This window comes from Ambystoma mexicanum, chromosome 4p (genome assembly GCF_040938575.1).
Source record: "Ambystoma mexicanum isolate Mex_15411 chromosome 4p, UKY_AmexF1_1, whole genome shotgun sequence".
Lineage (NCBI taxonomy): Eukaryota > Metazoa > Chordata > Amphibia > Caudata > Ambystomatidae > Ambystoma > Ambystoma mexicanum.
Window position 1 is genome coordinate 1,099,341,702 of NC_090927.1, and position 25,412 is coordinate 1,099,367,113.

Below are 25,412 nucleotides of genomic sequence, written 5' to 3' on the forward strand. Positions count from 1 at the left end.
GATCGCTTGAATATACGCAATGGGGTTTTCGTCCTCACACATTTTGTATGCCATTATCGCGTTTATGTCTTATGTGTCGGGATACTGTACTCTAAGTGCTTGCCATACGGCTGCCCTGCAGTTATTGAAAGGTGCACCGTCGTTTGATGTGTTCTGTACGGTCACCCCAGGATATCCCGCTTGCTTCCAAATGTCGTCTGCTCTCTCCCCAAAAATGGCAAAGAGCAAACTTTTGATATCGCCTACTGCTAAAGTCATCCCTGCTGTCAATTTCTCTATCTCATATATCCATTTCCCTGCCCCTGTGGTCAACAATGGCAATTTACATCTTAGATTACACTTGATTATCTGAGGCCATGGTTTGTACTGTTTTTGTCCCCCGTTTCTATATCAGTTGGTATTGAGTTATCGCCACATTACTCTTGGGTGCATCCAGATCCTTCATCACTGAAAATGCTCCGGTCATGCTTGCCTTCTTCTGTCCTGGTATTGTCTGTAACAGCTCCCATTGTGTGATCTGCAACTACTTGGTGTTCACATTTGTGTATGCCAGGAACGACAGAGGCAAAGAACATCTCTGCCCTGCTGAACAGCCTTTGCCCCTCTGGTATTTCATCAAGTGCAGCTTAAATTTTCTTGGATATGTAATTTCCACTCTTTGCTCTGCTCAACCTCTGAGCATATGGGGTAACTTAGTCAACGCTACGCGAGCGGCCTCTTTGGCACTTAGTGTATGTCTGAAGTATGGGACTTTCCTCTCCTGCCTCTTCCTCCCCAGACCATTGTGTCTTCCGTTTCAAGGCTGCCCCTTCTAAAGGGCCTAGTGTGTCCCTTCCCTCCTCCCCATCTTCACTCAACCCTCTTTCCTCATCTGTCCCCATGGTCCCACAGCTGTCATCCCTCTCTTAGTCCTCATCATTCTTGAAGTTCAGTCGTTTGAGCATACCTCTCCCTCTTTTCTCCTTCATAGCTCTGTCTAACGATTTGGGTTCCCTTCCCTTTGAAGACCCTGCTGTGCTCCTTGCTGCCTTATAGGTAGACCCCCCCATTTCTTCTGCCGTGATATAATGCCCCAATCCTCCTCTGTATCCCTTCTCCCTCATCCTTCTCCAGGAGGGTATTGTTTCTCATTGTTTCCTCCATCTCCTTAACTCATCTTTCCAAGCTCCTCTCCACCTGCTCTTGCCATCTATGGTCTTTCTCACTCTTGCAAATACGCTCTCGAGCAAAGCTTTCAACATTCCATCTCTTCCTTTCCTTATTCAGTTGCACCTGTCTCTCACTTTCCTCCTGTGCTTCTCTTGCTGGCATCTGTGCTTCCTTCTTCTGCTTGTCCCTCAGTTTCTTCTTTCTTCTCATCACTTCCCCTTCCTTCTCCCTCGCTGCTTCCTCTAATTCCCTTCTTCTTCTATCGTGCTGTCTTCTCGCTCTCCTCTCCCTTTCCTCCATTTCTTCTTTCACTCTTCCTCATTCTCTTTCCTCCTAATCTAACTTCTGTTTCTGTCGTGCTTCTTCTTCCTCTCTGTCTCGTCTCTCACTAGCTTCTCTTTCTTTGACCTTAGGGTTAGTCTTATGCTGTCTGACTAGTTTCAGCAATATCTGTCCTCCCACCCATTCACCTTTGACTGCCCCTCCCTTGTCACTCTCTGTTAGCTTCACCTGTAATTCGCAGCACTCCTTATACTCATCACGCATGTGTGGTGGCTTTGAGTTATTGTGGCTTTGGCTCCGTTTATTTTGTTTTATGAAGGATGTGTGCACACAGGGTTGATGAATTATGTTGCTGCCTTTAATTCTTTCAATGGGTAAAACCCTGTCTTTCGTTTGGCAGATCAGTGCTCTGGGGAGGAAGAGGCAGAGCTGTGGGCGCTTCGCCCCGCACGTCATGCTGATTAATCATCCACTCTCTCCTGGGTGTGTCCTCCACCTCACCCCCGAACATCTTCCATAATTCTAGGACTGCTATTCTGTTTTGTAACTTTTTGCCTGTATATATGGGGCACGTAAATATCTGGCCATATGTTGCAGCACAGGTTTAGAAAAACTGTCCTCCTGGGACCAAGGTTTTATCATCTTGCCCTCTGGCTCGCGAGTCCATGCCGCACTACACTTGCAAATTTGGACATTATACAGTGGGAGGGACACATGAATTAGCGGAGTGTCTCCCATGACGGCGCATCAGTGCTGATACTTACAGGACCTCAAAATGGCCTTTTGTTTTATACCTTAAATATCCTCACTATACTTTGGCAATCCTTCATCAATTGACAATATATTTACTCCAAATGTCAACACTCCTCAAGTCTTCCCACAAGCCTCTCTTTCTCCACCAACACCAATCTGTAGCATGCACCACAGTCGCTGCCCCTTCTTCCAACTCTGCCCTTTAAGACCAATCCATACCTCCACATGCTCCTAGAGCCTGTACTAATGTCATAGCAACCCTTCTTCACGGCTTCAACCCTACAACCTTGAGAACGTCAATTTCACAACCTCAAAAGCCTGGACAAACATCAAGCCAGCTCCCCACTCTTTGGCTACTACCTTTTCACCCCAAAGAGAAAATATCTTTTCCACCAACCTATGACAATCAGAGCGCCCCTCCTCCTGGGCCAACAACCTCCTACTGTCGATCCTCTAAAGTGCAAAGTGCAGCTACAATTTATCTTTAACAACAACTCCTATATGCATACAACATATGGGTGTACTCGTAAAACAACACAATACCCCCTACAGCCGTCTTCTTGTCTACTCATGGCAAGCAAATCATCACATATAACAGCCCCTTTAGGTCATCGAGGGAGTGTCCCTTCTGCTATGCCTCAATGGGTCAAAGGGAATCCTATCTTTTTGCTTTTTTAATACTTTTTGTTTGTCTTTTCTGTAATATCTCATAAGGTGCCACCTTCCACAACTGAAGCAAAAACTTGTCACAGGGAATCTCTCTTCTCTCCCTACAATATGCACAAAATCTCCCTTCCCCTATATTTGTCAGATTACTATTCTCATACTTACATCCGTTTGTCAGCCGACACCTTCGGAGGAACCACCTTCACCCACAATCTGCCACTCCACTGTCTGGTCTGCAAAGCGTTGAATTTCTCCAAGGGGGCCCCTGATGACCGTCTGAGTTTTCACTTGTGATTGGCAATCCAGTCCTCATGGGTTGTGACCCAGTCATCCAGGCTCGCAGCGGAGAAAAAGGTGGTATAGACACTGTTGGTGTTGGCGACCATCCTCTACCTTTTGTTGATTTTGGGGAGGACTCCCCCTCACTCGGGTATGCAGCAGACAGACAGGGAGTGACTCATGGCCAAAAAGCAGAAGAGAAAAATAGTGTGCCAAAAATATTGTTTTATTCGCAATACTCGCACACACCAGGGATGGACATTGGGTGATCTCCAGGTTCCTCTCTTTTGAACACAGGCTTGCAAAAGAATGTTACTGTGATGTGGTGTCACAAGATACATTCTAGGGGGGATATTATTGGGTGAGTAGTAGGGTAGTGTATATTTTCTATATGGGATCGTCTTCTAATTGGTCGGTGATACTAGTTAACTTTGCCTATGACCACCTACGAAAAAAAGATACATGGGGAACATGTCATCAGGGAGAGGTATGAGTGGCTGCTGCAACACTATCAATGTGAACGTGGAAGGTTGATGGGGATTGGTCAAGGGTAGCTTCTCAGCCTTGGCAGGTTGGACAGTACCAGCACATGAGCAATAATTGAAGGTTACAAGAACTGCTCCAAGGTGCTTCATGTCCCACCAAATGTACCATTCCCTGATTCTCTAGGCCTCGAGCCAGGACATTTGGCTTTCAACTTAGCACTGTATTGTATCTTTCGTCCAAAGAAATGGATGGCAACGAAGGTCTCTGTCTGTTCTTGTCTGGCTCTAATGAATAGGCCTTCTCTGCCAGCTTCAAGTCACGTGTGTGAAGACCGTATTTCAAACTATCCTGCACAGTCATTTCTGAGAATTTTAGTTGAGTTTAGCATGGGTGTTATTATTGTCCTGGCCTCTGGAAACTTGTTTGAGCTACTTTCTCCTCAGTGTCAGGTGTGAGCTGATGAGAACCTGACCTCTCTACAACATTTGTGTCCTTGTTGATTTAGATAAAGTTATGTCTGCCGTCTTGGATCTGTCTTTTTTCTGTATTTTTCCAAAATTGGCCCAAACTTGTCCATCTCTGCTAACCCAGGCAATCTATGTGCTTGCGATGTACGTTGCTCGGGCTCAGCTCTTCTGCTGACTCAGCCAGACGAGGTCACTCTGCTGTGTTATGGCATTGCAATATCTCCCATTCACCTAACGTGATTGTGTCCTTCATCTTGGTTTACATGGCCACCCAATTCAGTTGTTTTTGGTGTTAAGCAAACACTTTTATATATTCTTGTGCAACTTGCATTTCAGCATAGGAAAGAGAATACATGTTTTCTACCCTAGTGATTGTAAGCGTGTTCTTCGTTTCTAAGTGCAGTTTGACCTAGTGTTTGTGTATCTTCGTGTTTGGATGCATATGTACTTCATGTCTATTGTGACTATGTGTGTTGGCCTTAGCTGGGATGTCACTTTTCTCTTTTGTAATTACAGATCATCCAAGGGTTCCATCGCCTTCAGGTGTATTGCTTTGGTGATGTCATCTGGGTGGGGTCTGTATAGTTGTCTCTGGGAATAGCGTCTCTCGCACTGGCAATATAGCAGTGGTGAGGGTGTAGATGCTATGAGCAAAGTGTACCATTCATGTCTATACAGTCAAAACTGGGCGAGTGGGAAGCAATAACAGACATGTTCATTTGCCTCTCTTCATACTTCTGCCATGGTGGGCAGGATGAGATGAGGAATGCTGAATTAAGGAAAGGAGAATCGTGGCAGACATCAGAAGACTGACATCAGGAGGCACGCCGGGGGTTCTGATGGTGGCGTATATGCAGCAGTTCAGAGGGTATAAGAGGAATTTGATCAGCTACTGGAGGAGTTACTTCATGAGCTGAGCGGGATGTCATGTCTGGAAGACTAGTAGACTTTGGATAGGTATTTGTTGAAGACCAGTGTTTTAATATTGCTGTTTGTGCGTTTTTGTGGTCTCATTTTTATCAGTGGGCAGTTGCATTTTCTCCAGGGGTGGAGGGGTTTATATGTTGATGTTGAGGCCTCATTTTAGGGACTGTTTAGGCATTGAGGATCTGCTTTTCCCTTGGTGTTTGGGGTTTACTATTGTCTCTGGGACTGGGACATTTTGTGCCTGTTTTCTTTTGGACAGTTTGGGAATGTTTGTTCTACATCTTCTTGGGATTTGGACTCGGGGCATAAGGTAACATTGTGATTTCCCAATTTAACTGATTTTACCTTAGGTGTTCTGACATGTGGGTGCAAGGATAATCTGTTATGGGACGTTGTTTCGTGCAATTATTTTGGACAAGAGGGCGAGGGGTTGGATTTGGGGATGTTTGGTTATTCCTCATCTGTGTTTGGTTCAAGGGAAAATGTGTGTTATTCCTAATTTGTTTTGTTGAGGTGTTTTGTTGTGTCAGGTGTACAGGTGCAGTTAACTCTTCAGGGATGGGTGAGGTGCTGTTGTTCCATCTTTCGAAAAAGGTTCAGTGAGGTGCTCAGGGGATTCATGGTGAGGTGTTTTTCCCACCTTGTGTAAGGTGCAGGGAGGTTTGGTCGGTGTGAGCGCAATGATCTGCTGTTGTTCCGCCGTCTGGTTTAAGGTGCATTTAGGTGCTGCAGGGGTTATAAGGTACAATTAGGTGCTGCAGGGATTGTAAACTGCAGTAAGGTGCTGCAGGATTTATGGTGAGGTGTTTTCACCATCTGGTATAAGGAACAGTGATGTGCTGCAAGGAGTAGTGTGGTGTTGCAATTTGTTGCTGACGCAGTAACGCAGGATCTTGTATTCATTTGCTGTTGGGTTTCTTTTGGCCGTTACAGGCATGGGATTTTGTACACTTTTGGTTGTTTTGCCATTGGTGCTTGGATTTGTGGTGTTGGTTTGTGCAGCACTAAAGGTGTTTTTTTTTTGGGCAACATGTTCTGTTGCATAGGTCTGTTCATGGTTGATTTAGTGCTGTGGGTTGAAGGTGTGTTCGATTGGGTGTTGCTGGTGTGCTAGAACAGGTGTTTTTGGATGGGCAGAGAATTTAGTTTCCGGTTGTAGTTTAGTTTTGTTGGTTTATATCTAGCTGGTGTAGCTTTGGCGTTTGGTGGAAGGTGAACATCTTGGGTGGTCGATTTTTTCTTTCCCGGGTTATTTGGAAGTTTGCCTGTTTTGGGTTTATGTTGCCAGCTGAGGTGGTTTGGATTCGGGTATATTAGATTTCCCAGGTCTTTGAGGTGTTCATGCGGTTTTAGTGCGTGAGTTTGGGTTTTCTGGTGTATGTGGTTGGTTGTTCCTGTTGTTGGTGTCAGATGGGATTTTGGATGGTTTGGATGTTGCTTACAGTTACAGCTTTTGGTTTGCCCTCATGCATGACAGGTCTGAGGCTTTATGAGAGGTAGTCTCAAGCGGAAGGTCATTTGGTTTCCTTTATGGTCAGGTGTGCAGGGTGTCTTGTTGCTTGGGGGAGAGCAAGGTCTATGCTCGAGGGTGGCAGGTCTGATGCTCTGGGGGGGGCAGCCTAGGGCAAAAGGAGTTTTGATTTTTTGTAATCTACTATCGTGTCGGACAGTGGTGGCGGTTTGGTCTTTGTCCTTTGCTCATTTCAGCAGGTGCTATTTCTGTCATTGCTGATTTGTTGGTCAGAGTGCTCTGAACTAAGTAGGTTGGAGGTTAGTTTAGGTGTTGGTCCACACGTGTGATGATGATGGGGTTGGAGCATTGCAGGTTACAATGGTGGTGTTCTTCATTTGGGGATGTAGGTCTATTGGTTTGATTTAGTGGCCACAGATGGTTTTGGGACACATGTGTAAGGTTATGTAATGCATTTGCATTTTTGGGTATGTACCGAGGGAGAGATGTGTTATTCTGCTGGCCAGAATGTATGGTGCAACTATGGAATGTATTGCAGCGGTGGAATGTTAAAGGTTCCTAGTGCCTGGATTTCCACTTGCTGGCAGTTGGAAAGGAGCTGGCTGGAGTGCTGGATGTCCCGTGATATTCTGTGCTACACTAACTCTTATGTACATATTCCTATGCACTGGAATAAAGGTACTTACCTTACTCTGGATTGTCCTGGTACTTATTTGCTGGAAGAACCTGCATACAACAATTTAGTCTGATGGATTTCCTCTGAGCCTTATCCTGTTATTATGAATACTGTCAATATGCTTTTTTGCAATTCGTGTAAACCGTGCCTAGGAATTTGCATTGCATTTCACTACATTTGATTGAATTTTCCTGGGCTAATTTTACAGCAGCCTACATTTTGTAGGTAGAGTGCCTTGATATATATATATGGCTCATTTTTCAAATTTTTTAAGGGGATTTTTGGTCCAGTCCAATTTTTCTAATCGTTTTCAAATCTTACTGGAATACACCAGAAGCAAGGTAAAATCTTGGCTCTTCTCCCAACTGAATTAAGGATTTACTGCCACTGCTGATTCAACACTAATATGCACTCCATGTATCTATGTCTACTACATACAAAGGACCGGCGTCTAGATATGTAACACTAGACGCCTCTCTCGACCCTCCCCACCTCCATAATTATATACAATTCTGTATACATTTTGTATAGTACTTTCCAAGTCACTTTATTAAATTTGTAACACTCTGCAAATGCCCACACAGCATTTTACTGTCTCTTATTGCCATTGTATGAGACTACTGCCTGTTCATGTAATAACTGTATCATTATGTAACAACTGGTGTATATGTAAGCAAAAGCGCCTAGATACCCCTGGGTTTGGTGCGCTATATAAGCAAATAAACTAAAATCTAAAACCCATTATGTGATATTGATTAGAAAAGCCACCCTTTGGAAGTCATTTTTGGTGAATGTATTGGGTCATGGGCTGCATCACAGCCACTAGGGCTAGAAGTCGATATAGCGTGAAGCAGGGTTTCAAATAGGTTTTCAAGTTCTTCTACCAAGGAAATGTTCAGAACATTATTTGTAATTAACAAAGAGCCCCAAAAGGCAGTATTAGCAGCCTGAGTCCTATGTGGTAATGTAGGCAGCAATGTTCCCTACGAAATACCAGAGGAAATAAATATCCCATGATCCTCACGATGCAGCACAGGTGATAAACCATTACCCATAGCCATTATGTCCCTATGGCACATCATTGCTAGTTTCCAAAATGGACACTTGACTTATCATCAACATTATCCCTAATGCCAATAAGCCCTTTAGTACCAGTTCCAATATTCGAATGTGCACCATCATAGCCGGTTTCTTTTATGCACGGATAACATTTCATTAGCAGTTCACATTATGCACGGTGGGCACACCATTGCTCATTTCTATTATGCCCAGTTGGCAAGTCTTAGGCAGTTATCATGTTGTCCAATGGCACATCACTTGCAGCTTTCATGATTCTTAATACATCAGAATAGTTGTGATAGTAGCTAGCACATCATAGCCAATGTTCTTAATGTTCAATTAGTATATAATTAGTCTGCTCACGCGCTGTTCAAATGTTCTATTTTTCTGTATAATTATCCTTTCTAGTCACAAAGCACATCATGGTCAGTTTCATTATGCCTAATTGGCTCACCACAGCGAGTTTCCATTGTGGCTAGTTACTATATCATGGTAATTTACATTACTTTCAGGATATCACCACCTGTCTACATAATATCAAGCTGCACAACATTGCCAATTTGCATACTGCTCAGTTATCATAACATTTCCATTTAGAATCATTCCCAGTGGCAGGCCTGCCCATTAAAAAAAATAGTAACTCTCTCTCCTCAATCTTATGATTCCATCAGTGAGGGATTGCGATGAAATCAAAGTCCGTGGTCTCTTCAGACATTGATTCCACTCCCATTACTCAAAGTATCTCTTAATTTGAGATTTAAAGACATCTTCTTTGCTTGTGTAAACACAATTTTCACCCATCTGTTTGCTGGATTCATAAAAATGGTACACTCAGTACATGTATCTTTTGAACCAGGCAGGGTTTACACAATAATCTGCACATTATTCCAGTGCTACATCTTACTTTCCAATTTCCATAATGACGAGATAGCACAGGGTGTGTAGTTTTCATTCATAGTCCCTAGTTAGCACAGCATCTACAGATTCCCTTATGCCAACTTGCAACCTCATTGCCAGTTTGCCTAATGCAATAGCCCCAAGTGCATCCTCTCAAGCAACATCTTTTGCTTTGACTTTTGATACAGGGCAGCCGGGAGGCTTGCATTTGAATCCTTGCAGCATGCCTGTCGCCTGCAGTAAGTGGCCTCCTTCCCTGTAGTTGTGAATGCGCCACTCTGGCCCACTAGTAGCTGCCACCTGGCATAGCCTGACACTTAGCTAGGCCAAGTGACAGCCTACCTTATCGTGTGTCTCTTTCATCCCATTTTAGCTCACTGCCTGCAAGCCCTGCTATTGGCTTGCAGATGGCAGGTTAGGGTCTGCAGAATGAAGTGACTACCATGATCATCAGCATCAAATATGTATGCGGTAGAAGACCACACACCATGACATGAATCCCCGCCCCCAGCCCACACAGGTTAATTCTGTTCTTCCAGCACTGTTTGCAAGGCTGCAGTAGAAATTATTAAAACAACTATCTTAGAAGAGTTAAGATGTTCCAGGCCATTGATCCCTAGATGTCAATGAGTAGGGTGTTTTTCCCACACAAATCTTTTCTTGATCGACTGAAAGTTCCATAACACCAAATATATAGAATTGACAAGTGTGTTCCGTCGAAGAACACAAAAAGAAAATATCTCCCAACCGAAATGGACAGCCCCCGTAGACGAGCAATGTGGAACATAATCGGGCAACCAAAAAAGGAAATCTTGAAACCTGGATGCACTCACGTATGACATTGCTAATAGCTCCTGCAACCTAGAAGCCTGACTATTGTAGTTAGGTTTTCAAATGCCTACAGTAAATCCATTGGGCCTCATTACGAGTTTGGAGGTAGCCATGCGTTTTTAGTGGCATGGCTACCTCTTAACTCGGGTCCGAGTCCCGCAAAAGGGAACTTACCGGGCCATTCTGACCTTGGAGGGCCCGGTAATTCCCTTTCACGGGACCCGGACCCGGTACATCCCCATTCCCATTTGAGCCCCCGTAGGGATCAATGGGAATGGGGAGGATGCTAACAACGGGCCTGTTAATAACGGGCCTGTTTTTAGCATCCTGTACTGCTAGCGGGTTCTGCTCTGCACATCTGGTCTGACCAGGCGTGCAGAGCGGGACCCGCTGCAGACCTCGTAATGTGGAGGCCCGGAATGAACGGTGCCGGTCTCTTACTGGCACTGTTCATTCCGTTGCCGCCACACTCGTAATGAGGCCCATTGTCTTTAGTGGACTACTTGCACATCGGAGTTTCATTCAGCATGCTATAGGAACACTTTTCGATGCCCGATTCCATATTGTGGAACACTCTATCGGCCCCACTACAAGTTTAGAAGTGTGGAGTGGATATTTAAAATGTGGCGAAAGAATTCAATCTTGGATGCTGGATAATAGACTCCAATTAAACCTGTCTAAAATGGAGATTATTGTCGTAGGTCCAAAAAAGAAATTGACCATTGTGCTGGACTTGATACCCTGTCCAATTTGTTCGGAGTGGCTACCAAGTATACACAGACAGTAACAAATCTGGTCTGCATTTGGCAGTCTAGCATGAGTTGCAAATCACAGGTCAACCAAATTATTAAGGCCTGCTTTTTTCAGATAAAACTACTGAAACCCCTACTTCCTCTCATCTGGGAGAAAGATCGTTCAATGGTGGTGGGAGCTCTTACGAACACCAAGTTGGACTATTGTAATGCTTTGTTGGCTGACATACCCAAATACCAACTTCAGCGGCTTCAGGTCACACAGAAATCAGTGGTGTGATTGATTTTCTCTCTTGACATGATATGATAGTTTATATATAACGTGCTTAATACCCTGAGGTTTCTAAGCGCGGATCTGGGGATCGAACCTGTCTTGCTCTGTGTCGTCCTGCTTCCAACGTTGCTGCTGAGCTATCCTCCCGAGATGCAAAAAAACACAAAAAAGACTCATCTCAGAGTTTCGAAAAGGCCTTATTGGCTCCCTGTGCAGCAGAAAAAGCAGTTTAAGATTATATGCCTTGTTTTTAAATGTATTCATGGCCTTCCTCCAACCTACCTGACTTCTAAAAACTTAAGTCAGCGGCCAACTAGCATTCTGCGATCCATGGGAAAGGGCCTGTTAGCAATTCCCCCTTCCAGGACCACTACGTGGGGCGACAGACGTTTCTCTTTTGTAGGCCTTCGTGCCTGGAACTCTCTTGCCTTACAGTTACGGCAAATTCATTCTCTAACTTTATTTAGGAAGCGATCAAAAACGTTCAAGCAATCTCTCTGACTTCATTTGGTATACGTAATCGCTGCCCAATTGAGTACAATTCCATTTGCGGGCAGATGCAGCTTGCTACCAGGCTCCCTTTGGGATACACGTAACATAAATATGAAAATGAAATGAAATGAAAAGTGGTAAAACTTGGAGGTAATTCTAACCGGCACTTTTTGGCAAGAACAGAATTAGTACTATGTTTACCACACTGCTAAATTCAAAATGTGCTGATAAAATGGAGGAATGACCTGCAACATACAGCTGAAGGCAAATCCTTCACTTTCCCTCCAATAATCGTAGGATGTACCACTGTGGAATTGCTGCGCATCAAAAATCTGTCAACATTCTCATGAGGTCCGATGCACCCTAAAAATAAACTCCTTTGTGCCAAATTCTGCGAGAACGAGTGGTGGTGACAGTTTTGCAGTCATTTTGCAAAAAAAATCGCAATGAGGTTGCACCTCTTGTTCCTAAAATTGAAACCACAGCACTTGAAGACAAGGTTTCGTATTGCATTTTGGACTTCATTGGGGCCGAAGCCCGCTTGATCCGCAGCAGGTGCTGTGCACCCACTCAGAAATACCAGATGTAATCCATGTAATCCTCCATCCAAGGGGAGGAAGGATAGCTCAGGGGCAACGTGTTTGTCTTGGAAACAAGACAACGCGGTGCAACACATGTTCAAATCCCGATCCTGCGCTTAGAAACCACTTGCTTGTATAAAGCGCCTTATACATGAACAATAAAATAAATAAACAAGCACCACTCCTCTAACGTCAATGTTGGCCTTTTCTCATAGTGTGGATGTCTGCCCAGGTGCCAAAGTCATAGCCTTGGCTTTGATCAATCAGTGTGAAGGCTGCTTGTGAACTAGTGGGTTGTCTGTAGGAGTTCTTAATGCCGAAGTAAGGACTTGACCATGTGCTGATAATATACATATGAAAACCGTTGCTCAGTGCAAGTTAAAAGATGGCAAAGCCCACATTGAGTAGTAGCCTGAGTGCTAGATTGTTGTCTCCCCAGTTAACTTCATTTGCCGCACCTTTATTGAAACCCGGACTTCAAAATGCAGGTGCCTTATTGCATAAAACCGGAACAGATGGGAAAACTGCGTGTAACCAAAAGCCTCCAAACACGAGCCAGAAATGGGGATAGCACAGTATTGAAATACAACGCAAAGTTCCCTAACATACTATTGCGAGGCAGTAAACATGATCTAATTCAAGTTTTGGCAAAGTGAGTGCAAACTAAGTGGACAACACACAACTATGAGACAGCACGGGACACCACATAAATCAGCCGGAAAATCCCACAAAATGACATTCTAAAAGCAAATGTGACTTTTGTTAGGAGACAACTGGTCTAAAATATGACCAACTTGTAAACGGTCTTGAAAGAAGCAATGTTAAGAGGATCTTTTGAATGATGTCATAGAACCAAAAAAGCGGCACCCAAAGATTACAGCTGTTCCAAATGCTGTGCAAAAGAAGCCCTCGCAGTAGTGCTTGCGACAAAGATCCTGCTCAACAGGAGTCCTGACACAATCAAAATGCTCAAAATGGCTGTCCGGCTTCCTGGCAGATTGGAGGCACAGTCCTTGGTGCTGTAGGCCCAGGACCCTTTGTATTCATGAAGGTTTCGACATCCATTCAACATCCCAGAAGCACATAGGGCCTCATTACACGGACGGCGGTAAGGGTTAACGGTGACCGTTAATGGTAACGGTGACCGTTAACCCTTACCGCCGTACTACGAGGTCCCTTTGCGGGTTGGGGAATTTAACGCCTGGCGTTAAAACCCAACCCGCAAAGGGACCTTGGCGCTAATTGCAGTACCGTAATTAGCACCTTCCCCATTCCCATTATGCCCTATGGGGCAAAAATGGGAATGGAGAAGGGCAATGGGGGAAGGGGGAATTACCGCCCCACCAACCTTGGAGTAGGGCGGTAATTCCCCTTTCCGCCAAGGCGGTGCCGGTAATTTACCGGCATGGACCAAGGTGCTAATAGCACCTTGGTCCACCGCCTACCATGTAATGAGGCCCATAGTTCATGTGAGTAGTTGTATAGCTCAGGTAAACTGTGTACAGTTAACCTGTGCCTTGCCACACAACCAAAAGTCAAACTATTCATAAGCACACAATAGGGCATTACTTATTGATGCTGTGGGCAAATAGCAGCCCAAAATCCTATGCACAACCCCAATAATGATGCTCACGTAGAATTGTGTTTGTTGCCTGTCAAGAAATCTAGTGGGAGGTCAATGGAAAGAAAGAGGTTCTTGTAAGTGTGTGTTGTCACTATTTTGTGAGTTGTTGAGCATTAGTCTGTTTTTGGCATCAAAATGCTACACGTGCCAATACCAGTTTTGGGCCCAACTTTTACGTAGTAGGCAAGTCCATTGTCCCCTTCAATGTAAGTAAGGTGGGTGTGACCGATTAATGATTGAAACCAAAACAAATGATTGTTGGTATACCTAATTTGTGGAGTGTATAGTATAGAAACTGAGGATACAATGCAATTTTTGGCAACATAGCATAACTATTTTTAATAAAGATACGTACAGGCTTGTCGAAGGCGTATGCGGTCCAGAGTGGCATCAGGATGTCATGGCTGTATCCGCTCACATAACCGTACTGGTGTAAGAGGCAGTGTGTGCTGTTCTTCTGCAGGACTCTGGGTCTCCCATACGGCAAATTCATCTTCTCGGTCTGTGACACTGGCAAATTAACAACATGGATATTAATATGTGTATTGGAATGTAAATGCCTAAAAAGCAAATGTGGTTGCCTAACATGTTCTGTACGCTTAATATTTATGTCTTTTCTGTTGCCAGCTTGTGAAAACTCACACCACCGTGTGATGGGATCATTGCTCAAAGTTGTTAATATTAAATTTGGAAGCCTCATCCCAGGCATCCATGCCACTTACAACCTCAGCACTTCATGTATTCTCCCAACATAGTCAGTAGACTGTCAAATAGAGCTCAACTAGGGATCAAGATTAGGCTTTGATGGTGGTGAGAGGCCCTGGACTAACAGTACAGAAGTTAATGGGCCTTATTACGAGGTGGGAGGTAAGGGATTACCGGCACCGGTAAGGGCACCAGTGCCAGTAATCCCTTACCGCCCTACTACGAGTTCCCTTTGCGGGTCCTTCCTTAACGCCTGGTTTTACCAGGCGTTAAGGAAGGACCCGCAAAGGGATACCGGGGTCAATAACGGTACCGCAATTTGCGGTACCGTTATTGCCACCTTCCCCCTTCCATTGAGCCCTATGGGGGCTCAAATGGGAATGGGGAATGGCTCTGGTGAATGGGGAATTACCGGTCCCTCCGACCTCGGAATGGACTGGTAATTGCTCCATCCACCAGAGCGGAGTCGGAACGATTTTGGAGGCAGCCATGGCGCTAATAGCGCCATGGCTGCCTCCAACCTCGTAATGAGGCCCATTGTGTACCTTACATTTCCTAACTCTTTTTTCTGATTCTTAGTTAATTGCCAAGCACAAGATCCTCAAAGACAGCAACCAAAGAGGCTCAGGACATTCTTTATGAGAAGAGATTGGTGAAACAGATCAGCTAAATTGTGCATCCAACCTGCAATTGGCATGCTCTTATGTTATTTTTGTTTTTTGTACAACGCTACCTCTGCTTGTGTATTACTACAGAGTGCTTTGTTTAAAGAGGGATGCAAACAAGGAGGGGCTCAGAGATGGGGGCAGAATCTGACCAGGACACAAATCAAGAAAGCTGCGGTTGACATGTTTTAAGAAAGAGTTCAGTCTTTTACCTTTTCCTGGGCCTTCCTGAGGTCCCTTTTAAGATTGATGGACAGGGACAAAGTGTAGCCTTGGACTGAGCCTGTTGGTTGAAGAGTTATTCTCCCTAAATGCGTGTATCCCTCGGAGGATGAGACAAACGTGTTCTAAGATGATGTCTCAGGCCTCAGGTTGGGTGGCATCCATGCAGCAAGGATACAAGGTATCCAGGGGAATGGCTGTGACACTCCAAGCCCAGGGATTTAAATTCCACTATATGCTTAAAAGGAAGCCAGTAAAATAAGCAAGTAAAATTGCCTGCTTTGCCAGGAAGGTATACCCCTTAGATTTCACTGAGATGTAAGCTGTGAGCTCATGAATAATAAATACAAATCATTTTAAAAAAACTCTTTAGATTTACATGATTAATTCGTTAAATAGAGTAAGGTAGAGCTCCCTAACCCATGATTAACATGACTTCCTATTAAAGTTTTGGGAAACGGGACGTGCTGATACTGAAGGCCACATCATCAACATGCAAAAATTGTCTTTTACTCAAAATTATAAAGGGCCTGGACTTTACTGACTCTGCTGACCTACATGGTAGCCACTAAATAGGTTGTCATTCAAAACAAACTTTCAAATAAGAGAGCACCTTCTGCAAAAAAAAAAAAACCTCTGGCAACATAGGCAAAACAATTACTAACTGTGCCTAGACTGCGGTGACCTAATTGGAGGGATCATGCAAAGCATTGAAATGATACATGTTTGGAAAATCTGCAAGGATGAATAATCTGTTCGAAGCACAAATATCAGAAAGTTAGTTTGTTAACTTCAGATGTTGAAAAGAGAGCTGAGAATCGCTCTCATTTGTAATAGAAGAGCAGTAGGCATTTGGTGTCAAGGTTTGTTCCCTTTGCTCTCATTCCCATGACTTGGGTGCAGAAGTCGGCCAAGGCTAGAGCGAGGGAGTCAATGTGGTCCTTGATGGTTTTGGAAGAGCAGGGAAAGAAGGACCTGTTTGATGAGGCTTTCATAGATCGGACTTGTCTAGACCCTCTTCAGGGGTGCAGAGAAGGGAGAAGTGGTGGCCGCAGGGGGGCCGGAGGAAGAGGAGGCAGTGGAGGGAGAATCAGGAGAGGACAAGAGGGTGGACAGGATGTCCTCGGTTTTAGAGATTAACTGAGAAGCCAGGGCCGTACAGAGGGCCTGGGAGGGGACAGAAGAGGTAGAGAATGCTGCAGGATTGGCCAGCTCCTCGCAGATTTTAAAGAGTTCAGCCGAGTTGTTAGATGCTGCAGAGATGCAAGCTTGGATGTGAGCTCTCTTCTTAGTGAGGACAGAGAGACGGTATTGCCTTTGGAGTAGGCAGCAGGCCAGTTTGTCAGAGGATGTACAAGATGCCAACCATTTCCTCTCAGTCAACCTACCCTTGCATTTAAGGGTGACAAGTTCTGAGTCGTACCAGGAGTTGCTCTTGGCTTTAGGCTTCATGCGGAGCCTCATGACAGGGGCAAGTACATCCAGAGTGTCAGAGATAGCAAAGTGGAGCATGGAAAGTGCTGTGTCAGGGTGTGAGTCAGCCCAAGGTGCAGGAGGGGGTGAGAAAGAGGTGGCAAAAGCCTCAACTGACACACGCTTCATGGGTCGAATGACCAAGAAGGTGGGTGGCAGTGCTGGACTTGTCACAAGTCTCTCCCCTTCTCACCTGCTTTTGTTATTTGCTTGTGACCTTCTGTGATGTCCTCTTTCTCACGGTCCGGGATTTGTACAGTTCTGTGCGCTGGTCTTCGGATTCCAGCGTGATGTTCGCAGTCCCGGGTACATTCAAATGTCCAGGGCGAATACTAGGAAGGAATGCTGTTCACACTCGGAGGCACGGAAGGCCGTGACCCGAGCGCTCGGGCAAAATCCAGGAAGATCAAAGGTAAGGTAGAGGAATGGGAAGAAGGAGGGGGAATTCAAGGAGCTGGGAACCAGGAATCAGCAGAAATCCCAGAGCGAACTCCGGCAGCACACGTCCAACTACAGCAAGCGGTAGCGTTGAGACGCGCAGAGCCGCGGGGGCGTGTCTGTTTTGTAGAGCATAAAGCGTGGAGCGTAGAGACTGGCAAGCAGCATTCCGTTTCGAGCGGCCATGTTGGAAGGATCACTGTATTCAATCCCCAATGGTTCAGGGACCAGGAAGTCCAGAAGGGACGCAGACGACGGTTCATGACAGCATGCCTTCTCTGAAACTCAGCTCCTCCGGGCTTGCCCGGATGGATAAGATGGTATCTTCAAACCAGTCTGTGGGCATTCATGTTTGACATGGGTTCCCAGGTGCGTTCATTGGGAGGGTATCCTTTCCATTCGATCAAATATTATAGTTGACCAAGTCGATACCTAGAGTCACAGATTCTGGAAACCTCATATTTGAGTTGGTCATTGACAATTACTGGGGTAGAACTTGGAGCTGTTCAAGATGACTGTAGATATGGTTTTAACAGGGAGGTGTGGAAGACTGGATGGATCCTTTTCCATGATTCTGGTAGTCGGAGTCGAAAGGCCACTGGATTGACGATTTCTTGTATAGAAAAGGGACCGTAATACCTAGGTGTCATGAACCACCGTACGCATCCCTTCTGGACTTCGTGGTCCCTGACCCATCGGGGACTGAACTCAGCAGTACTCCCAACATGGCTGCTGAACGCAGAACGCTGTTTGTCAGTCTCCACGTTGTACGCTCTATGTTCTACAAAGCAGACACGCCCCGCGGCCCTGTGCGTCTCAAAGCTACCGCTTGCAGTAGTCAGACGTGTGTTGACGGAGTTCGTTCAGCAATTACTTCTGATTTGTGGTTCCCGGTCCCCTGAATCTCCTCTTCTTTCATCCTTCCCCTTTTTTCCTTACCTTGCATGTCCTGGATTTCCATTGCATTCGTATCTCCGAGTGCGAACCTCGCCATTTCCTGGTTTTCTTCCCGGACATCTGAACGCTTCCTGGACATGGGTCACGAACCGCACGCTGGAACCCGAGGACCCACGCACAGGGTTATATAAATCCCGAACAGTGCGAAAGAAGACATCTTCGAAGATCACGAGCAAACAATACATACAGGTGAGAAGGGGGGAGACCTGTGACAGACTGAGACGCCAACAAATTGATACAGTTACGGAAATGGAGGCTGCAGTTTAGCAGTTTAGCCAGGGTAGCTCGCCCAAGTTCCTTCCAGGCTCTCATGGATCTTTCCTTACAGATCGACTTTCGTATCCAGGAAAGAAAGGCGGAAAAGAAGAAGATTAAAATACCCTACCAAAAGGCCTTTACAGAACCTTCCTCTAAACCTGAGCCTGCATCTTCCCCGACCACGGACCCAGAACCCATGCAACTTGGGGCCTTCCGCGGACCCATAACCCCGCAAGAAAGGATGCGACGGATTCACACTGGTCTGTGCATGTATTGTGCCTCTAATAAACACATTGTGAGAGAGTGTCCTATTGCCCTTCCACAGCGTTAGGGAAACACCAGCTCCTGATCCTAGATGGAGCACAGCTTCGGGAGAGAGATGTTTTATCCACATCTATTCCATCCTTGAACTCTCCTGGACAGAACAACCTTGTGATTCTGCAGGCCTTTTTATCGCCTTCCAAGAAAGAATCTTATCCCATTCTGGCATTAGTGGATTGTGGGGCCATGGGGATATTCATAGACCATGATTGGGTCACTACCCATAACATTCCATATGAAACACGAGACATCATGCAACCTGTAGAGGCTATCGATGGAAGACCTCTCTCTGGGCAGCAGGATCCTTGTTTCTTGGTTCAGAACATTGTATGTCCCACTTTTTATCCCTGGATTCTTCATCAGGATCCTCTGAAGTTACGCAAACGAACCAGCAAGGTCCATTCACTGTCTCGAATATCATTCAGGTTCCCAGGGCCTATCAGACTTACACAGATGTGTTTTCGACCGCCATAGTTCAAGCCCTTCCCCCTCACAGACCTGAAGACTGCGCTATTTATACTGAACCCTCAGCAGTGTTTCCTTTTTGGAAGGATGTTCATTCTATCAGAACCTGAGAAAAGAGCCCTCCGAGATACCTTGATACCAACTTGGTAAATGGTACTATACGACCATCCAAATCCCTGGTGGGAGCTTCATTGTTTTTTATTCTCAAGAAAGATAACAAAGAGCTTAGGCCTTGTCTAGATTATCATGGCCTTAAACAATGCATCCTCAAGGACGGCTATCCGTTGCCCCTAATCTCGGAGATCCTGGAAGCGGTAAGAGGAGCTGTAGTGTTCATGAAATTAGATCTCAGAGGTGCCTACCATCTGATCCGTATAAAGGAAGGTGACGAATGGAAAACAGCCTTTAGAACACCCTTTGGTAATTTTGATACTTGGTTATGCCCTTCGGACTTGCCAATGCCCCAGCGGTTTTCCAACATTTTATGGACCGGGTGTTCTCTGATATGCTGTTCCTCTTCGTCATTGTATACTTGGACGACATACTGATATACTCCAAGGACCATCTGAAGCATGAAGAACATGTCAAAGCAGTTACACAACGTCTACGTAAACATAAGCTCCTGGCTAAACACGAGAAAGGCCTTGTCCATGTGTCTACTGTTCACTATCTTGGATTCATCCTTAGCCCAAAGGGAATTGGAATGGACCGCTCGAAAGTAGACTCCATTCTGTCCTGGCCTGTTCCAACTACTGTGAAACAAATTCAATCCTTCCTGGGGCTTGCTAACTTCTACCGGAAATTCATACCCTCTTTTACGGAGATTGTACATCCGATCATTACATTGTTAAAGAAGGATACCCCCTTTCACTGGAGAGTAGCCCAAGATGAGGCGTTTCAACGGTTAAAGTAGGAGTTTACACAAGCCCCCATCTTGGCCCAGCCTGACATTGATCAACCCTTTTTAGTGGAAACCGATGCCTCTAACTATGCCATTGGGGCAGTCCTGAAACAGGAATTTGATGACAAGCTAGAACATCCCATCGCCTACCTTTCTCACACCTTGACTCCTAGCGAAACCCACTATTCTGTTTTGGAAAAAGAACTACAAGCCATCCATCAAGCCTTCACAGACTGGCGTCATCTACTCCTGGGAGCGAAACATCCTGTTCAGGTCCGCACGGACCATCAGAATCTGCAAGTCCTGCAATCCCTAGAGTGCAGGAACAGTCGTCAAGCCCGTTGGGCCTTCTTTTTTGCCCAATACCAGTTTCAAATCCATCATGTTCCTGGAACACACAACATAATAGACATCACCTTATCCCGACGTCCTGACTACGAAATTCTTGAAGATCGATCCTTCCCAAAGATGTTTCCCCACACAATATTTGTTGCCCAAGCAAACAACCTCCTGGAAGACATTCCGATTCAAACACAGTCCTCTGAAATCTGGAAGGAGTTTAATGGAAAGAATCGATAGAACCTCAAGACGAAGGGCAGATATTTATTCAAGGACAACTGCATGGTCATTCCAACTCAGAGACTACAACAAAAGATCACAAGCCAATGTCATGATACCCTTCATTCAGGACACCGTGGCATCACCAACACCCTCCGTCTAATACAAAGACAGTTTTGGTGGCCAGCATTATATCCAAACATGTGCAGTCTGCACTCAAAACAAGCATGACAACAAGAAGCCGGCAGGTCTCCTGCTCCAACCAGCGCTGCCAACCAGACCTTGGGAATTCATCGCCACTGACTTTATTGTGGAACTAGCACCTTCCAGGGGATACACAACTATCATGGTTACCATTGACTTATTCACTCACATGGCTCATTTAATACCTTTATATAAACTACCATCTTCCTCTGAACTTGCCAGAATCTTCCTGGAACACATATTACGACTTTACGGACTACCCCCCAAGATCATATCTGACAGAGGACCCCAGTACATATCTCAGTTCTGGAAACAATTATGTTGTATACTGGGAATCCAACGTGCCTTGTCTTCAGGTTATCACCCACAGACCAATGGAGCCACCGAACGTGTTAACCAAACTCTGGGACAGTATCTTCGTTGCTTTGCTACCAAGGTCCAAGAAGATTGGTCACTCTTAATACCTGTGGCTGAATTCGCTTATAACAACTCGGATCATTCAGCTATCAAAACCCGTCCTTTCTTCTGTAGTCAAAGATTTCATCCTTCAGTTCTACCATCCGTTCTTCCACACCCTACCCCAGTTCTTGCGGTTGATTCCTGGATTGAAACCCTTATGAAAGAAAAGTATAATGACATAGGCTTGTGATCTTTTGTCTCAGTCCAGGAGTGGGAATGACCAAGCGATTGTCCTTGAACAGATTTCCGTCCCTTGTTTTGAGTTTCCATTGGTTGTTTCTCTTAAACTCTTTCCAGATTTCAGAGGATTGAGTTTGAATTCGAATATTCTCGAGGAGGGTAACTGCTTGGGCAACAAATATAGTGTGGGGAAACATCTTAGGAAAAGCCCAATCTTCAAGGGGTTCATAATCAGGACGTCTGGATAAGGCATCAGCTATTATGTTGTGTGTTCCAGGGACCTGACGGATTTGAAACTGATATTGAGCAAAAAAGAAGGTCCAACGGGCTTGACAACTGTTTCTACATTCTAGGGATTGCCGGACTTGAAGATTCCGATGGTCCGTGCGGACTTGCACCGGGTGTTTGGCTACCAGGAGGAGAAGACGCCAATCAGTGAAGGCTTGACGAATGGCTAGTAATTCCTTTTCCAGAACAGAATAATGGGTTTCACTGGGAGTCAAGGTGCGAGAAAGATAGGCGATGGGATGTTCGAACTTGTCACTCAATTCCTGTTTCAGGACTGCCCCAATGGCGTAGTTGGAAGTGTCAGTTTCAACAAGAAAGGGTCTATCAATGTTGGGTTGAGCTAGGATGGGGGCTTGCGTGAATTCCGACTTCAACCGTTGGAATGCCATATATTGGGCAGAGGTCCACAGGAAGGGGGTATCCTTCTTTAACAGTGTAACAATAGGATACAATAGGATACACAATCTCCAAAAAGGCTGGTATAAATTTCCGGCAGAAGTTAGCAAGCCCCAGGAAGGATTGAATTTGTTTAACAGTAGTTGGAACGGGCCAACGAGTCTACCTTCGAGGGATCCATTCCAATCCCTTTTTGTTACGGCCCGTTCACGAAGGTGGTCTTTCCTGCGCCGGTGGCGATTTATGCCTTCTCTTCATGCTATTTCTCCCAAGATGGCATCGTGTGCACAAATGGACGGTCTAGATCCCTTTCAGTCACCTGAGGAATCTCCTCCCCCTAACCTGGTCACTGTACTTAAACCTCCGGAAAGGAAACCTCAGTACGTTGCTACTGTTTACTGTGCTTACGCTTCGTAAGTCACCGCTTAGGAAACTCCTGGATTTCAGCGTCCAAACTTATTCCAAGCTTCCGAATCCTTCCTTTATTGAAACCTGTTTATCTCTCCTTCTTTCCTCCCTCCTAGACCAACTACCACCATTCACCTTCACGCTCTTGAGTTAAAGATCAGTTTCGCCGTGGAATCTGCAACCAGACCCATTTACATTCCGTAGGTCCCATTGTCCCCATTGATTAAACACTTTTAAGCACAAGCAATACCATCTCCACACTTACCTCTTGTTGTTTCACATTCGTATCAGTTCACTAGGAAATCCTGGACTACATCTCCCAGCATTCATCACAGGGATCTCTCTCTCTCATCCATCATCACACTCGGACTGGGTAGGTGGAATCGAAACCCCTTCGCTCTTTCCTACAACCCGCCTTCTTTTACACACCATTTACCCTGTTTTTGTTTTCATCCCCAAGCTACCTCCGGTCACGGACCCATCAACGCCCCCGCTTCCGGGAAACGTTGACACAACCCGCAACCCGCAGGGAAACTTCCTGGGGAAACCTGTTTGTCGATAGTCTACGCATCGAGGCAACGGCCGAGGCCTTTTCACCACCCGTTGATCCCGCGCTCTCAAGCAGCACAGGGTTTTTTCCCTTCACAAAGGGTTTCCCTGAGGCACCATCCGCTCGCCGAGTTGGAGGCGGGTAGAGGGTGTAACAGGTGAATTCTCACTAGCTTCGATCCTTCACCGAAGACAATGTAGAAACGTTTCCATTTGTTGTGTTGTGGTGAAAGGGACCTGAGTGTATCTCTACTTCTCATGACTACAACATGCTAGAAATATAACAGATAGAAACGCCTGATTAAGAAAATAGAGCCGCTTTTTTTTCAGCTCACTCTGTGTTCCCCTCATAACAACATCGCAAATTGATATGGAGCAGCAGGTACAACAGTTGATGGCGGCTGTGCAAGCCCTCTCAGGGGAGGTCCAACAACTTAAACAAGAGAACACTATTCTGCGGCAACAAGTAGGTCGCTCAGCTCATAGCTCCGAGGTTCCCCCAGGTCCACTTCCGTTAGGGAAATTCGATAGAAATCCACACGTTGACAAAGAATACCTAGAAGCCTGTACAGTGCAATTTGCCTTTAAGGCAGCCTTTTTCCCAACTGATTGCGACAAGGTTGGTCACATGATCGCCCAAATGACGGGCGCAGCATTAGCATGGGCTACCCCCCTTGTTACCAGTAACAATCCAATACTTGACTCCTACCCAGCTTTTTGCAATAGCGTCAAAAGTATGTTTGGCAGGCAGGAAATCACGATAGTCTCACAAGAGCGACTGTTGGACCTTAAACAGGGAAGTCAGGACATTTTAACGTATATTACTAGGTTTAAACAGATATCGGCCGATACCTCTTGGGCTGACGACGTTCTCATCACTATATTTAGGCGAGGGCTCTCTGAAGAACTAAAGTACGAAGTTTCTCGAGTCCCACGTCCTCACAATTTGACGGAATTCATTGCATTATCAATGCAACTAGATTATTGTCTCCAGGAGAGACATTGTGAAAGGTGTAAGGGTCGTTCCCAAAAACCCTATTCTGAAGGAGCAGTCCCCCTACCCAAGATTCCATCTGTCCCCCTACCCAAGATTCCATCTACGGAAGAACCTATGCAATTAGGTTCCACTAGAGGTCCTCTATCACTAGAAGAAAGGTCCAAACGGAAGTCTTTAGGCTTGTGCATGTATTGCGGAGCCAGCAACCATACAGTAAAGGAGTGTCCCCTCACTCCCAAAAGGAAATCGGGGAACGCCAGCGCCCGGCCGTGAAGGGAACAACGGTCCAGGGCTCTTTGACGGTTACCGGTTCCCTACTTGCTACACACTCTGACTCTAACCCCAGCCCAGAAGGCTCCATGATTGTACTGGAAGTTTCCTTAACATGGGAGAATATTCAACTTCAAAGGGTGTCTGCTTTAATAGTTAGTGGAGCTCCAGGAAACGTTATTGACGATACATGGGCTTCATGACATAGCATCCCAAGAAGAGCAAAACCCATAGCAATTCCAGTTGAAAGCATGGATGGCAGTCCACTAACCTTGGGACCCATTACAGACCATACCTGCCCTTTAACTATGACCATCTCCAATCACTAGGAACCCCTTGTGCTGGATATCATCAAGACGGCTCATTACCCGATAATTTTAGGATTACCTTGGTTAAGGAAACACAATCCTTACATAAATTGGGCCGCCGGCACCTTGTTCTTAGGCTCGGAACATTGTGTTCAACAATGCCTAGGAACAAACAACCCTTCCACAAAAAAAAGATCAATAACCAGCCACGGGCTCCATCAGGTAGCTATTCTTCCCCCGGTTTACCAACAATAGTCTTTGCAAAGACGGAGTATTCATCTCTTCCCCCACGCTGCAGGGATGATTGTGCAATGAAATTAATCCCTGACACTCCTCTCCCCTTTGGGAGAATGTACATACTATCTGCAAAAGAAAAAGAGGTACTGAAGGATTATTTGCACACGCATTTACAGAATGGGTTGATTACTGAGTCCAATTCCCCGGCAGTGGCATCCTTGTTTTTTATCCCGAAAAAAGACTCTTCAGAACTCCATCCATGTATTGATTACAGGGGGTTGAACAAGATCACCATCCCAGACAGATACTCCATGCCCTTAATGCTGGACATTTTAGAGGCTGTCAGAGGCGCACAGATATACACTAAACTAGATCTCAGGGGAGCCTGCCACTTGATCCGCATAAGATCCGGGGTTGAGTGGAAGACAGCCTTCCGCACCCCTTTTGGTCATTATCAATACCAAGTCATGCCCTTTGGTCTTACCAA

General features: G+C 45.5%; 1 protein-coding gene across 2 annotated transcripts in view; it reads right to left on the minus strand.

Annotated features, from left to right (window-relative positions):
- The window catches only part of ENPP3 (ectonucleotide pyrophosphatase/phosphodiesterase 3), a 759,459-nt gene that overhangs the window by 201,402 nt on the left and 532,645 nt on the right, over positions 1 to 25,412 (minus strand). For both annotated transcript variants that reach the window (XM_069606685.1, XM_069606686.1), the window contains exon 20: positions 14,022 to 14,176. In XM_069606685.1, the coding sequence (XP_069462786.1) occupies positions 14,022 to 14,176 (155 nt within the window). The remainder of the gene's footprint in view (positions 1 to 14,021; positions 14,177 to 25,412) is intronic.